The sequence below is a fragment of the Tachypleus tridentatus genome, chromosome 10 (genome assembly GCF_004210375.1).
Source record: "Tachypleus tridentatus isolate NWPU-2018 chromosome 10, ASM421037v1, whole genome shotgun sequence".
In the NCBI taxonomy this organism is placed as follows: Eukaryota; Metazoa; Arthropoda; class Merostomata; order Xiphosura; family Limulidae; genus Tachypleus; species Tachypleus tridentatus.
In genome coordinates, this window is record NC_134834.1 from 70,796,904 (window position 1) to 70,813,677 (window position 16,774).

The 16,774-nt window shown below is 32.2% G+C and overlaps 1 protein-coding gene across 6 annotated transcripts in view; it reads right to left on the reverse strand.

The window, feature by feature from the left end:
• The window catches only part of LOC143229528 (calcium/calmodulin-dependent protein kinase type II alpha chain-like), a 68,625-nt gene extending 51,851 nt beyond the window's left edge, over nucleotides 1-16,774 (reverse strand). For 2 of the 6 annotated variants that reach the window (XM_076461997.1, XM_076461996.1), the window contains exons 1-4: nucleotides 16,583-16,767; nucleotides 14,441-14,535; nucleotides 4,923-4,982; nucleotides 2,008-2,062 (exon numbers count right to left, since the gene is read on the reverse strand). In XM_076461997.1, the coding sequence (XP_076318112.1) occupies nucleotides 2,008-2,062; nucleotides 4,923-4,982; nucleotides 14,441-14,535; nucleotides 16,583-16,647 (275 nt within the window). In that variant the 5' untranslated portion in view covers nucleotides 16,648-16,767. Of the gene's footprint in view, nucleotides 1-2,007; nucleotides 2,063-4,922; nucleotides 4,983-14,440; nucleotides 14,536-16,582 lie in introns of all 6 variants that reach the window. The other 4 variants (XM_076461999.1, XM_076462002.1, XM_076461998.1 and 1 more) reach the window with 4 other exon arrangements.

Here is a 16,774-nt window from a genome sequence, read left to right on the forward strand (position 1 = left end):
GACACACGCCAATTACTTTTATTTCATCCAGGGGTATTTTTCACATCCTTCTTGCAGAACTGGTTCTCAACTTGATTACTCACTTACAAGCATTAATAACATTGATTATTGTTGTAAAAATAAGTAATCAACATCAATGTTTCCAATTTAGTACTGTTTTAGGTTATTGTGGAACACACATGCATTCTGCTCATGCACAACTCATGAATGTTGTTGCTGATTACATAACTAGCCATGGTAATGCCTGTAGTTCATTTTCACCATGTATAAATAAGTGTACTTTCAACTACATGTAGTGCTTATTCATCACACGTGACAAACATAACCAATGTTACTTAGGCTAGATATGCTTTGATAATAATAGAAAAGGTTATAACAAATTAATATTCACTATTATTTATTAGCTCAAAAAATATTGGCTACTAAATAAGTTGCTCATTTAACTGTGTATTACAAATTCTTAAATATGGACTTATAATATCCACCAATGTGTAATAAAATTAAATTGCTAAAATAGTCAAAGATGCACTTAATTCTGAACTTCCATCTATATCAAGACCTTATCTAAAACCTTATATTTCTGAATTTATAAAGTTGTTAATTACTGATTTCTTTAAGTTTTCACATTCATGATGGAAATGGAAAGAAAAACTGAAATAATTACAACTAAAGATTTCCAAATATTACTGTAATTTTTAGTATTTATTACGCTTCAATTTCCACCCTATGAAGCCAGTTAAAAGGTTACATAGTACCTTTTCTTGCCAAACAGTAAACTTTGAATGATCTGTTTTTTCAGAATCAGTGTGAATTTGTTTTCATCAGGGTATGTATTATGAATCACACTTAAACAAGGATCTTTGCTACTTTTATCACATGAAATTTATAAACAATAATTTTAGGTAAAACTAATTTTTTTTATTATAAAAATATGTTAGGAGAAACTCACAGAATTTATTACATATTTCAGTTATTTATGGGTTTTGTACAAAGTTGTGTGTATGATACATTTGCACATATCTGGGACAGCCTAGACCTTGCTCCCAATTTCAAAGTTATTAAATAAACTTATTTAATTCAGATTCAGTTTATTGAACTGGTACACAACATTTCAGATTCAGTTTACTGAACTGGTACACAACATTTCCAAATATATTAATATCAGCACTGTTTTTAATTTCAAATATCTTTTTTTATAACAGATACAAAACATGAGCAAAAAGTCAAGTTATACATTCAAGAAATGATTAGTTATACATTTTATTCAATTCATCTTAAAACAGGCTATTTCATACCTAGATTTATTTAATAACCTATAGTATTGTCAAGCATACAACTTTTAGGTTTCAGCATTACTTTGAAACTTTTTAGACATTTTTTGTGAAGAACAAATGAACAAATAGTCATAAAATTCAGTAATATGACTGTAAAGTGTTCCTTGATGATAAGAAACCCACTTGAAGTAAAAATGTATCTCAAGACAAAAAGCACAATGTAAATATTTATAACTTCATGAAAATTTAGTGTCTAACCACAAAAAGTGTTAAAGGTATGGAACAATTTACGAAACCACCATTTCTCCTTTAACTTGATTTTGATCTTTTGTTAAGTACTTCTATAGCCACAAACTTGCTTACAACTGTATCTTTGGGTTATGTTTGGTAATAAGTCTACCACATCTTAAAGTAATTTCTCGATTTAAATAGTCCAAAATATTTTGTCCAGTAGTTACAAAATACTTGACATAGTTCTATTGATAAAAACATACATTTGCTGATGTATGCACCATGGCATCTATCTAGACACTTAAATAAAGGCTTAATTAATTTTCACTTGAAACGAAAAAAAGAAATTGAAGCTGATCAATTTATTGCAATCCATCCTTAAATAAATTACCTTAAAATTATTGCCAGTAACAAAATTATTGCTCTCAAATTAAACTGCAAAAACCTTTTAATTAAAGAGTTCAAACAAATAAAAAGTATTCAAATGTTTTCACAAACTTACAAGTCAAATATCAAATAGTGAAACCCTTCTTCTTGTATGCTATCATGTAGTCGTACTGAAAATAAATCAGTGAGCATAAGATACAATTACAACATTATACCCAATATTCAAAACATCATACTCTAATGAAGTTACTTAAGTGTTTCAGAACACATCTCTAAATGTTTCTTAAATTGGACTTGCACATTTTTATCAAAAACATCACACTTAATTTAACTCGTTTTGATTATTTTAAAAGATTTTCACCCACTTTTACATTATGGAGCCATATAAAAGCCATATATTGATATATATCAGAATCATGATATAGCATATTCCTTTATCTTTTAAACATTCATATTTGATATTTGGTTTCAGGCCAAAGCATCATCTTCAATGCTTTTATATGGCTCCATAACGTAAAAGTGGGTAAAAATCTTTCAAAATAATCAAAATGAGTTAAATTAAGTATGATGTTTTTGATAAAATTGTTTCAGAACACATCTCCAAATGTTTCTTAAATTGGACTTGCACATTTTTATCAAAAACATCATACTTAATTTAACTCGTTTTGATTATTTTAAAAGATTTTCACCCACTTTTACATTATAGAGCCATATAAAAGCATTGAAGATGCTTTGGCCTGAAACCAGATATCAAATATGAATGTTTAAAAGATAAAGGAATATGCTATATTCTATATATCATGATTCTGATATATATCAATATATATATGTATATATCATACAGCTGAACACAGAATGCAAAAGAAAGATATAAAGCTATATTTCTCTTCCAATTTCTACACAACATGAACAATTTGTTTATGTGGATATATAATATTTAAAGATAGCATTGTGCTTGATCTTTAAAAATGTTTATTTTCGGAAAAAGACAACAAAAACTACAGTATGAGCTTTATTAACTCAATTTCAAAATAACATTGATTTTAATTTATAAATATATAAATTTATTTTTGGGAGGGAGGGAGAAGTAATTCTGATGTCTTTATTAAAACCAACTTCAAGAGAAAATATCTTAATGTTTGCAGTACATTTTTTGTACACAAATAATTTTCTACATTACCATCTCTTAAATTTTTCATATTAGAGCCTACCATACACCTTAATAAATATGTACCTTCATTATCACTATACACACTCAAAAAACAACTACTAGCTGCTTGCTCAGACGAAAAAACATTTATCACGATGAGTGATAATGAAAACAAGACTTTGAACTCAGCTGACTTATTACAACTGCATAAATGCTGGATTTACACCTTACAAGTTTCTTAACGTATACTTTTTCTTCAATCTTTTACATATTAATGAGACTTTTTTTAACCCTTTTTTTTATTTTCACTATAAATATTTATTCTACAAAAATTTCAATATTATCTGGCCATTCATTTTATTAAAAGTGGTAATTCAGTACAACTTTTATCACTGTTTTATCTGAAAGTGGTAGGGCTCTTGTATTTAATGTGCATTTCCTTAAGATCAGGATAAGTAAATATTAAGTCATGTTTATCACATACATCACCATTAGAAGTGAACTCAAACACCTCTAATCAGCCAACAACCAGATGAAACTGTTCTCAACCATCCCAACTCAAATAACTGTAAAAAGTAATACTAATACTAATAATAATAATAATAATAATTCAGACACTAACAACACTGCACAACAATTGTTTTGAAAAGTTTTGCTTCCTGAAATGTTTTTGCTGATTGTGACAGGTACCTGTTAGGTATGCACAAATATAGTTTTGGTTTTGCTTCATCATGTCGGAACTCTGAGAAATAGACAGCTAACTCTTTATGGCAATAACATATTTAACTGTTTATGTTTCTAATACGCTATTAAGTTCAACATAATTAAAAATGTTTTGCTCCCGATTTTCGTTTATATTTAATGTCCGGTGCATCACGTTGCAGTGTCCAACAGTAGTCAGCAAGCATTGACGGATTCCAGTTGCCCTGATATAGTTTTTCCATTGTAGCAATGTCCTGGTGAAACTGAAGATTTCGATAAAATGTAATGGGCAAAATTAGATGTGATTTTCATGATCAGCAGCCAAAAATCTATAAGGAACACCCAACAGTGTTCAAGAAGTAAAAACTTTGTTGTGCAGTGTTATTATTACTGTTTAGTCATCTGTCTGGCATTAATCCAAAGGTGGCCTGGAGGGGTTTTTCAATTTGCTATATATGCAACATTACACATTGTAATTAATATCACACTTCCAAGAATATAAAAAAAGTTAATCCATAAATAATTTTCATACTCAATTCTTTTACAGTAATAGTAGACAAAACATCACATGGACACTTCTATAATATATTCTTAAAATGAAACTAAGAAATCTGATTGCAAAAACAGATGCTGTTCAATAGGTGTTTTTCTTTTAGTTACATTATAAAATGTTTTACTTCAGTTGATATGGAGCAGATGTCCAATACACATTTCAAAACCTTGAAGTTGATTTCCAATACAAGTCAACAATATACCATGAACAACAAGTACAGTATCTATTTAATATACCAGTCTATGATTAAAGAGCTCAAGATTGATTTGTTACAGTTTTTCATATATATCATTAAAAAATCAATTCACTAACAGTCAACTTACTCTTTCTCACTGTCATTTATAACCATCTTTAAACTATGTAGTCAGAGGTTATGAGTAATGCTGGTAACTATATAGGATCACCACCATATTCTAACATTGGAAATAAAGATGAAATATGTTTTATGCTAAAATTCAAGTACAAAAAAATGATCTGTTACATTGTTTTATAATTAGAATTTTTCTGTACAAGTGCCTTGTGAATTTTATAACTGAATCAAGATTATGAAAGCATGAATTTCTCTATGTTCACACAATATCAGAGAACATTATCATTGAATTGCCAAGAACAAAAGGTAAATTACCTATATTAGGATGGTTCAATTTACGGCATATCCTTGCCTCTCGCTCCAATTTCTGAAAGTCTGAAAATACAAAAACAAAAAATCAAAATATATTCTCATAATTATTTGTTACTTGCAATTTTGAGAAAAGTTACAAAAAAAAAACGACACAAAAATTTACGTAAAATCATTATATGAATGAGTGTTAGCAAAATTTAGTTTTCTAATTCCAATATACTAGTTTTACTATTTGAAATACTACCCAGCTAGAGAAATAAAACCAGTTTACTATCAACTTGATTTATGTTTTTTTTTAAACCAATTGACAAAGTGATGTAAAACCAAAAATACAAGGTGAATATCTTAATTAATTTTAAATCATATACAACTTGTCTTTACTGTTTCCAATGATTATTTACTGTTAATTTCTAATCCAATGCTGTATTAGATACAAAGTCATTAATTTTTTTATAATAACTTCTTTATAAAGTGGAATATAAGGCTCTTTAGTTTTGTTTTCTAGCATTGGTAAGGTGTTACGTGTCATTCAAGGTCAAAAATGGGCTCAAAGTTCTCATATAGCTATCTTCAAAATTCAAGAAAATGGCTAAGTTTCATTATAACTATACAGGGTTTTAAAATTTTCCAGAGACTAGGGTCAATGAATGGTATATTTGATACCCAGGTTTTCATACACAAATCTTCCCTACAAATACAAAAAGGTGAAACTGTGTATAGCCTACAGTCTGTGTCTTTGAAATTCTGCAATTATCAAAAATATCAGTAGTAGGTACCAAGCATTAACAATAAAACTCAGAGGCATAATAAATACATTATGTTTCTTCTAACAAAAGCAGACTCGTATTTTCAATAAATGATCACAACTTTACTCATTTATTAAAGAACAATATCTGCATACGTTTAACAATCGAACCATCGCCATGGTAACAAAAATACCAAATGGTTACACAATATGAAATACTCTAAAAAGTATGCCAAATTTAAACAAAGTTCTGAAGTGATGAGTTGAAACTTGTATACATTCACTTTTCATTAAACATTACATGGATGTGTTTACTTCTACTGATTAATTTTCAAATGGATACAGTTAACAGAATATCATTTACTTAAACATTTTAATCTATTTTAGATTTATTATATATATAACTTTAAAAAGTTTCACTTGTGTGGTAACATTACAACATTGAAAACTTATCAAAATCTGCTTCTTATCAAATGAGTTTAAATGATGTTTTTTAGTTTCATATAAAAAAAGCACATTTTTAGATAAGAAATATAAAATCACTATACAAAAATATTTAACTACCAGTTAACAATGGTAACAAATTAAGAAGTTTCCACCCTACACTAAACTTCATATTAGAATAACAGTTTAAACTACTCACAAGAAGGTTAATCTGGCATTGATTTACAACTAATATTTTTTTTGCATAAGTAACGTTTAAATAATCTTATCTATTTCTTGTAAAATATACAAACCCTTCTAAGGAATGATATGAGTGCAACAATACATATTAAAACTCAAAGATTTCTTAACATATCTTCACAAAAACTGTTAAGATTTTGTTTAAATATAAATATCTTGTATACATAAAATTACATTATTTGAATTAAGTATTTATTGTAGCTATTTGCACTCAAACTCTAATAGCTCACATGCAAGGTTATTTTCACTTTAAGTTTACTTTTATTTGTCTTGTAGTTTTAATATTACATTTGAATAACCTGTAAAACCTCCTAAATGAATAAATAGTTTTTAAAGGTAAATGTTTATAATTTCATTTTCTACACTACAGTACTAACTGCAGATATTATCATCTAAAGTGCAATGAAAAGTTTAAAATTAAGAAACAGAAATATGTAAACACCTTATTACATATTTTAAAAGGTTATATTTTGATTACATTTATAATTTTAGGTTTTTCCTTTTCAAAAATGGTTAGTTTTTTTTATGTTTTCTTTCTTTTCCTGTCTTTTACCTTATATTACTCATCTTGGCACAAGTCAACAGTGCCCTCAGAGCATAATTATAGTATCTTCAGCAGAGATGTCCAAGCCTTTGGCAAATTTATCTTGACCTCATGAAAGATCTTAAGCCTTAACAACCAACACAAAGTATGATGTGCCTTTAAAAGGTTAACCTTTAAGTTATGCATTTTAAAACCAAAACAGACAATTAACTAAGGTATAAAAGTAAAACCTAAATACAATTCACTCTCTCTCTAACAATAACACACTTAACTAAGAAAAAATACTGCCATCAGGAATCAAATACACAAAATAGCACAGGCAGTTGTATCTACCATGTAACAATTGCACACCAGTTTCAAAATAACTGTCATTGAATTATATTGTAAAATGACCTCTTTCTAATGACTATATACATGTATATCTAGCAACTATATGTATGCTATAAAACTCAAGCTAAAGTACAGAAAACAGATGTGGCACCCATCAGAGGCTCACAAAATTTATTACTTGTTTTCAATTCATTCTGCCAGAGAACTTTGAAACTTGTGTGACAACTGGTAAACATACTTAACTGTCTAGGTTTACACCTATAGGACTTCTGTTATCCTAGTCAAAATAGAAAGTATAAAAATAGATATTTTTTTTATAGCTCATGTGTCATGTGACCACAAAAACAAAGTATGAGTATTTTTTAAAAGTTTCATTTCAAATAAAGGAATTAAGACTTAGATAACTTTGTTTGAATTCATGCTACAAGTCTTGAATCCTCTCTGTTGGAATCCAAAGTTCTAACATCTCTCATGTCAATCACTATACATCATCACTTCAACAATATGGAAACACTACTATCATGTAACTTCTACTACTACCAAACTATCACTTCAATGTTTGGCAGAAAACGATGCAGGCACTGGATGGAAGATAGTGATGAGAAAAAGTGAAACGTGTAAGTAAAGGGTAATGCCTATCAGAAATATACAATTTTCCTATAGGAAAATTACTTCCAATATGGTAGTTTCCTTCCACTCACAAGAATCCCACAATGAATTGGTGGGATTCGGGTAAGGGAAGTACAGGCGTATTTTCCAGAAGTGTCCATACAATATCCTTTAATTGAAAGGAAGAGATCCAGAGATGTGAAAAGTGGAATTGCAACATATCTAAGCCAGGTATCTCTCCCTCGTGAATTGATAAGGTCAAGAGGACCAGGCACAACAGAAAAAGAAGAGCACATCTGATGGTGTTATCTGTGCCAAACATCCAGTAAAAAGTTAAAATTAAAGTAATATCAGTAAATTTAGTAAAAGTTCATAGAAGGAAATTAAGGTAAAACAAAACAAAGTTTAAAAAAAACATAAATAGCATTAAAATCAATGTTTACATCTAGTCTACAACGTTATGAGAAAACTACAGTAATACAAGTTGTAAAGGACTTTCTGAAGCATTATTGTAATTTTCATAACTCACCAGGAAGACTAACAGGTAAGTACAAAAACCACCATCAGTCACCTGAAGTTGGCCTTTCCAGTCCTAGTTCCAAGTTATTTGACATAATGGCCATTTTCAAAAAGTAATGTAACAAAAGTTTAAAAGACTTGAAGCAAAATTTTAGTTATAACTCGCCAGGATGACTAACGGGTAGTTCAAACAGCAGGGTTAGTTACCTAAAGTTGGCCTTTCCAGTCCTGGTTTTGAGTTATTTGATGTTATGGCCATTTTCTAATTTCAAATCGAACTAGATGGACTGTGATTCTTAAAAGAGAACCACATTAAAAACAGTCTAATGTATAAATTAAAAAACTTAAATGGCACTAAAAAGATTAATGGCCTTTAAAAACTAAAAACATTACCAAGGTGGACAGTGTCACCATCACCAATAACACTGTCTAATGTAATGGACAAACCTTGGGATAGAACATGTTTAAAATAATGCCATCATTGAGAGTCGTAATGATGCATGAAAGTAAAATGTGGCTTATTGTGATCTAAGTGTTACACAAATTACATGCTGGTTCATCAGTTCCAGATAAAAGAAAACTATGAGGTCCAACCGATGTACTACCAGACCGATGAAGGGCCAGTTTGAGTTCCACCAGTGTAAAGGGATTATTATAGTCATAGAGGTAATCAGCTCGAAAGGAAAGAAGTGATTGCTCTGCCCAAATCTTGATGGCTAAGAAGGTGGAAGAAGCAGCAGAAGTGCTATATACCAAACAAAAGCTTTCACCAAGAGTGTCGGCAAATGCTCTGGGTGTCAGTTACTTCCTGGCCATCAGAGAGCAAGATCGAGAGGGGGACACAGTGATATTGCTCACTGACTTTTCGAATCTTGTCACAAATTACTTTGGAATTGGTGGTAGAGGATATGTTGGTTGTGAACATAATTCAAGATTCTTTCTGGCTTTGACGTCTTACCCATCGAGCATGTGCACGGGGCCGTGGGAAAGCAATGCGATTTGAGTGTGTGAGATATCTACAGAAACTATCCCAGGCTTGTTTTTGAGCCTTCCATGCCATATGGCAGGCAGGATTCCACCATGAACGAGGAAATAGTGGAAAACGTGTCGAAGCTTTAGAAATACATTGAGCAGCTGCTTGTATAATACAGTCAGTTACTGCTGCCACACAGTCGTTTATTGATGGTTTACAGACAATGGCAGGATCAAGTTCTGCGAGAGCAGTGAAAGAGGACCAGTTTGCCTGATCCAGCTTCCACCGCGGCACGCAAGTTGGGTGGCATCGACCACGGCCAGTCTCTCTTAAAATTATAGGAAGGATCACTGCCTTGTGAATTATTGTAAACCTTACATTAAAAATGGTAAAATAATGAAGGGGAGCAAATTGAAAAATTAATAGCAGTAAAGGACTGACTAGGTGCATGAAAATAAGTGGAAGAACCAGTATTGAAAAGAAAAAGGTTATTATTAGAGAGTATACTCTCTACAGAGCAACCCTTCCTACCAAAATCACCTCTGCCCCAGAGTGGATGATGACAATTAAAGACCCCCTGGATTAAAAAGGGAGACAGCAACTGTTTAATGAGAGCATCAAGGTCTGATTGATCATACGTCACTCCAGGCAACAGGTAGAGAGAAAAAACAGTGATAGTAGGACAAAAAGATGGCTACAATCTCCAAGGGTATGTTGAGTGGCAAAGACAGGGTGGGTACATGCTGATCAACCAACAGTGCCACCCCTCCATCACACAGCCTGCCATTTCTGTACAAAGAAAACTGCCGAAATGTGACTGTATCAGCAGATTTTAGACATTTTCCTGTAAGGAAAGACACACAGGATGGTAGGAAGCAATCAGCACTTTGATGTCATCCAGATTAGAATGTAAACCTTGATAGTTCCATTGTATCAAGGTGGCCATTTTTATTTATGTGTAGGCAAACTGGGTGGAAAACCCTTGTGTTTATGACCACGTCTTTTCTACTTACTGTCCTTATTCGAGAGAGGTCTATCGACCTCCATGGATACTGCCCTGGGTCAACTGGGCAGGTCTTTGCTGTTGGAAGGGGATTCCAGTAACTTAGGATGTGAATGAATGATCGTTTTGCATCTTGGAGTGGGAGGAAAAGATGTATCCGAGGAAATGCCTGTACCTGAAACCAAAGGAAGTGGATCTTGGGATTTGTAAGAATGTATGTAAAGGACAGAGATGGGTGTTGAAGTTGATTCATCAACTTTTATAACCATGGAGGTCAGAAGACTTTTCATTTGTTTTGAGAACAATTCTTTTGGAGGCACAGAGAGATCTGTCTGCACTCCCACTGTAGTTGTGGAATGAAGTGCAGCAGCATACATCTGAGATGAAGCTGTCAGCAGCAACTTTCGAGCCTCAGGATAGGTAATGTTATGAAACATTTTCTCAAATGCTGCACCTCTTTTTCTTCCAACCATTTAGGGCAAGAACGAAAGTGGGATGGGTGAAAGCCATTGCAACTGATGCAATGAGGGTCTGTTTCAAACTCATAGGAATCATGGTCCTTGCCACCTCAATAAGCACATATCAAGGAACCATGACATGATATCTTTAAGTGACTGGATTGCTGACACTGAAAACATTGGAGAGGGTTTAGAATGAATGGCCGTACCCTGCAATTAAGATAACCTGCCTTGATGGTGGCAGGTGGACCTGGTGATGTAAATGTAAGAATGAAGACATTGGTTGGCATTGTAATTCTATCTTTGCAAGTGGAGATACGCCTCATTGCAGAAATTCCTCGGGTGGAGAAACTAGCGAGAATCTCTGACTCGGGAATGTTCTTCAAATCTCTCTCAACAATAACTCCTTGTGATGAATTAAAAGTAGCATGAGGTGTAACCTCAATAGGTATATCCTCAATTGCCTTTGAATGCAAGAGGAGGTCACTGTGTTGAGGTGCAGATGTTTCCACCAATGTCACCAAATCAAAGCTTCTTTACTGACTTTGGAGAGCCAGCAAGTCTCTCTAGTCCCTTCTGAATGAAAAGAGACGTTTGCTCTACAGGTTTGTTTGAAAAAGAATGTAGGAGAAGAAAATGAGGTACGACAGGTGTTACAGTTGTTGAAGATTGCTGTTTAGAATCTTCAAGATGTGGTTGCTTACCTATTGACTTTTTTTCACTATTTTTTTATTTGGGGATCCATAATAAAAAAAAGGGAAATTACAGTGCCCACTGACCCCACCCACCATGGAGCCCTATGAGGGGTCGCACTACAATGTCAAACAAGAACACTGCAGCAATGCCAGGGTTTCATGAGCACTATACCCAAACACAAGCATCAGTTACAATGTCCAAAACACCTGTTGAGAGCATCCAACATTGATACTTGGTTGACCCTCATGCAAGTGGACCAGCCAAATGACCCAGGGGGAGCCACTCCTTGACAGTGACTGAATGATTATTTAAAAATGCAGATCCACAGGAAGAAACATTGAAATATGTAATATCTCATACTCTTATACCATATAAAAATTATGAACATAAGGGGCCTAATCCAGATATACATTTTCTTTTTTCATTAATTTTTCTGAACAATCTGAGCACCATTTTCAATTATAAGTACTCTTGGTTTTTAGTAATTTAAACACAAAAATGATAATTTACTGTTGTTGTTTTAAAATTATTTATATGGCAATAAATATTAGTGTTCAGATCTAAAAGACCTAAAGGTAAATAATTACGCTATGTAACACAAATTTTGTTCCTGGATAGTATGTGTTATTTCTTAATTGCTTATATTGTAAAAGTACAGAAAATGGCCATTATTCCTTCCAAACTTTGCTTCTGTGACCTGTATAATGAAATTTAGAAATTAACCTATTTTCTATGTAAAAACAGGCAACTTTGTACATTTTAATTTACATAAAGTCTCAATTAAACAACATATGAATTAAGATTTACATCTATTTATACTAACATTATACAAAAATGTTTAGAAATGACTAGTTTTTTTCAAGATTTGAAATTGTAAGGTAAACCACTTTCACATATCAGCCCCCAAATATAGTCTCCCATCATGTTTTCGTTATACACTCCTTGTTAGCAGCAATCAAAAGCCCAATATATCTTGGTGATAGCTCTCACCTTGCTCCTCTGAGTATGCTTCCATGTTCTTGAATTTATCAAGATGAGTGTCAAAGATATGGACTTTCAGAAACATCTTGCAGTCCATTTTGCTGTAGTTCTTCACCAGAGCCTCAACCAGTTCCACATAATTTTCAGCCTTGTGATTGCCCATGAAGCCCCGAACCACTGCAACAAAGCTGCCAAGCTTTTTTTTTTCCTTCCTACTGTGCTTCTTGGAGAATTCTGTACACTCCAGGATCTTCTTTATTTGTGGTCCAATGAAGACACCAGCTTTGGCTTTTGCCTCAGACAGCTCAGGGAAGAAGTCTCAAATGTACTTGAAAGTTGCAGACTCCTTACCAAGAGCTGTGACAAATTGTTTCATAAGACCCAAATTTATGTGCAATGGTGGGAACAACACCTTCTGGAGGTCCATTAGTGGTTCACACTTGACATTTTGCCTCCCCACAGAGAACTTGGTCCGTTGTGGCCAGTGCTTCCTGTTTTAGTGTGCTGTGGTGTCCCTGCTGTCCCAAAGGGAAAGATAACAGGAAAACTTGGTAAAGCCTCCTTGGAAACCCATCAAGAATGTCACCATTTTGAAGGCTCCAATAACCTTCCAGCCATACTCATCATACTTCAAGGCTTCTAGAAAGGTCTTGATGCTGTTCTATTCCTCTTTGTGGTACACCAAATTTTAAAAATCTAAACTTTGTGTAATATAAAATCTTACTATTCAAGCAAGCAAAAATTGTTGATCTTACCTTCTAGAGTTTTTTCGCAGTGCTCGCAAGTAAAATAAGGTGCCCAGAGTTTGTCTTGATCTCCAACAGGCATGCCGAAATGTGCTTTGTAGGCTTCACGCATTTTAGCAGATGCTGTGACAGAGTACTTTTTTTCTCTTGTCTTAAAAAATTGGCCACATACATAGCAGAATACATCTGGAAAATGCTTGCAGCTTCTTGATGCCATCTCTGATAAAATCAGATAGATCTATGTGTTCACTTAGGCAGCTAGAACTGAACTGAAGTGGTGAGCCCCTATATATATATATATATTACAATGGAAAGTTCTTGAAAATTCTCGTAAGTTCCATAACATTCTAGAAAGTTCAAGAAAATTCTCTATCAGCTACTCAGCACTAAATCTATCTGGAATGTTTTGAGAAATGGATAAATTTGAATATTTCATTAGCCAGGTCACCAAAGCAAAGTTTGAAGAGAAAAATAGGTCTTTCTCATTTACTTTAGGTATGAGCAATTGGGAAATAACACTTTCTGCCCAGAAACAAAAAAAAGTAAAAACTTTTGTTGTATAGTGTTACAGGTATATTCCTCATAAAATTCTGAAAATTAAAATACAGTATTTATAAGTATTAGTACACAAAATTACACTAAAAGGAGAATGAAACATTGTAGTTTGTTAAATTACCTTCACACTCATTTTATAAATGACATTACACTTGTTTAATTATAATATAACTGGTTCATCCAAAACTATTTTCCCACAAGTCAGCAGATATTTTGAAAAAGTAACCCTCATCAATAGAAGACTAGCCTTTTTAAATAGTTGACATTCTATGTAAAATAATGTGTAGCTAAATTGAAATAATACTTTCTGTGAAGCAATAGAATCAAGCATAAACAGAACAGTTTAATATAGTTTAGACTAAATTAGTTCTGAGCACATTTCAATACAATTATTTGTATTTTGTTATATAAAAACAGACAGGGTGCAAGGTTAAAAAACTTGCCCCTTGCTGATAACTTCTTTGTATTAATAATTTTTGCTGCATATTAAACAGTTGACATTCTTTATAAAATAATGTGTAGCTGAATTGAAAAAATACTTTCTATGAAGCTATAGAATCAAGCATAAACAGAATAGTTTAATATAGTTTAGGTTAAATTAGTTCTGAGCACATTTCAATACCATTATTTATATTTTGTTATATAAAAACAGATAGGGTGCAAGGTTAAAAAACTTACCCCTTGCTGAAAGCTTCTTTGTATTAATAATTTTTGCTGCATATTCTAGACCAGTAGCCTTCTGGACACATCTTCTTACTATGGAGAATGCACCCCTGTGAAATATAATTTAAGCATATTCCCATATAAAGTTGGAGCTAATTGACAATGTACATGGTTCAATTCAAAATAAATAAGCACATCCATTGGAAAATTGTAACTTTGGGAAAAAATTGCTCAAAACAGTTTTATTACAAGAGATGTACCACATTTTTATAGCAAATTTTTGGCTGTTTTACTATTATATTTATTTATTGCATGAACATAGAAGTTTATTACATAAATAAAATTTACTTTTGATAACAATATATTGCTTACAGATGACTGAAGTGTGTGTAATTTACATTTTGTAGTCATTGAATAAATTTGTTACTTGTTTTGTTTTCACCTTATATATACAAGTGATTTTTAATATATCAAATATATGTTCCTTACAGCTATACTTATCTACTCTTATACACTAGGATGAGTCTTTAGTAAATTTTATCAAACAAGAAACCAATGTTTCACCAATAATAACAATTATAAATTATGGGACTCCAAGAACACTCTTTCATCCAGAATACACCAACTGCCAATCTTCAACAAAACAAAAACGAATAATTAAATCAAGTGCTTTTCATCCAAGTATTCATCTCATGAAACTCCTGAAAGTTAAAACATTTACCAAATGCTCTAGAGGGCAAATTTTTCAAATTTATCACCACAACGAATAAATAAAACTGTCTTAACAAGACCTATACAAATCTTACTTTTATTACTTTTATTGTACTTCCTTCAGAATTCAAAATCTAAAAGAAAAACAAAACAAATATTAACTGTATCAACTTTTTAAATAAGTGAACACACTTCAATTATATCACCTTCTCTTTTCACACACACACACACACACACACACACAAAAACAATTATGATATTTCAACTTATCTTCACACAACAACCCATCCATCCTGGAAAATTTCCCTGTAGCTTCCTCTCTGACCCTATCCAATGACTATTTCCACAAGAAGAACCATTTCAGAAGTTTAAGAGTTATAAATCAGTATCCTTCACCCAAAATATTTTTATGCTAGGATAACACAGGCATATAACTTATCATAATTACATGCTATGTCTGTGTATTTGTCCAACTAGTCAACTAGTCTAAGTCTCTCTCTGTAAATTCAGATCATCTTCAATGTGGTAAGTAAAATTTAAGATGTTTATATCATCAGAAAACTTAACCATATTTTCCACCTATACTTCTATCAAAATTATAATTCAACATCATAATTAGTTCACAAGGAGGCAGTTGCTGTTCTAGCAACTGTTGATATAAGTAACAACTTGATCACTATGTCTAGTATCCTAGTTGGTCTGATGAGCTCTGGTATTGGGCTAAAGGATATCTACTGGATAGAGCAGGCACAGCATGGTTGACACATCATATTTTTCTTTAGTTTCACTTAAAAGATTTTATAAAAAAAACAAATAAATTATAACAGTACCAACACAGATCACTTAGGCACACTTCACACAATATCAATCCACATGGATTAGACTGAACACCATTGATAACTTTCTTCTATTCAGCCGACATTTCCTCTTACCAACTGCCCTTCTACTCTAACTGGATTTAGTGAAAGGAATCTCCCTCGTATCTAACTAATTTTTAATGTTAGAGATATTACGTAGTACCTGGATAAAGGAAAATGTAAGAACTTGAACTATCACCCAACTATCAAGCATAAAACTGACTTCGAGTTCATCCAGTTCAATTATTGTTGATAACATTACTGAGTACTTGGAATACTACGAAATATAAATAAATTTAGTTATATATGTAATACAAACGCTGTAGTAACTTTCATATTAATACTACTAATAAGTAATATTAATAATAATTGTTATTACCAATCCTAATAAAAGGCAGTATCACCGTTTAAGACAACTCGGGAGTAACAGGAGTCACACTCACACAGTCGCAATGAGTAACAAGTTAAAATCTATACTTTTATTTATTTCATATGTGGTAAAACACAGAGTTAAATCCATCACAAAATAATTAATTAGCAAGTATTTCATAATTATTATACACATTTCAGTCAAAAAATTCGAACTTACTTTCCTAGCTCTTCTTTAATGTCATAATTATCGCTAAATCTCCTATAACCTATCGTAAGCGCCATTTGTTTGAAGTTTAACAATCCTACCAAATAAAAGTACTGAAGAACACTCTCACGTACGCTATGTCCTTCCTACTCAGTTGTTATTTACGCTTACACTTTTGATAGAATCTTTCAACGACCTCTATTA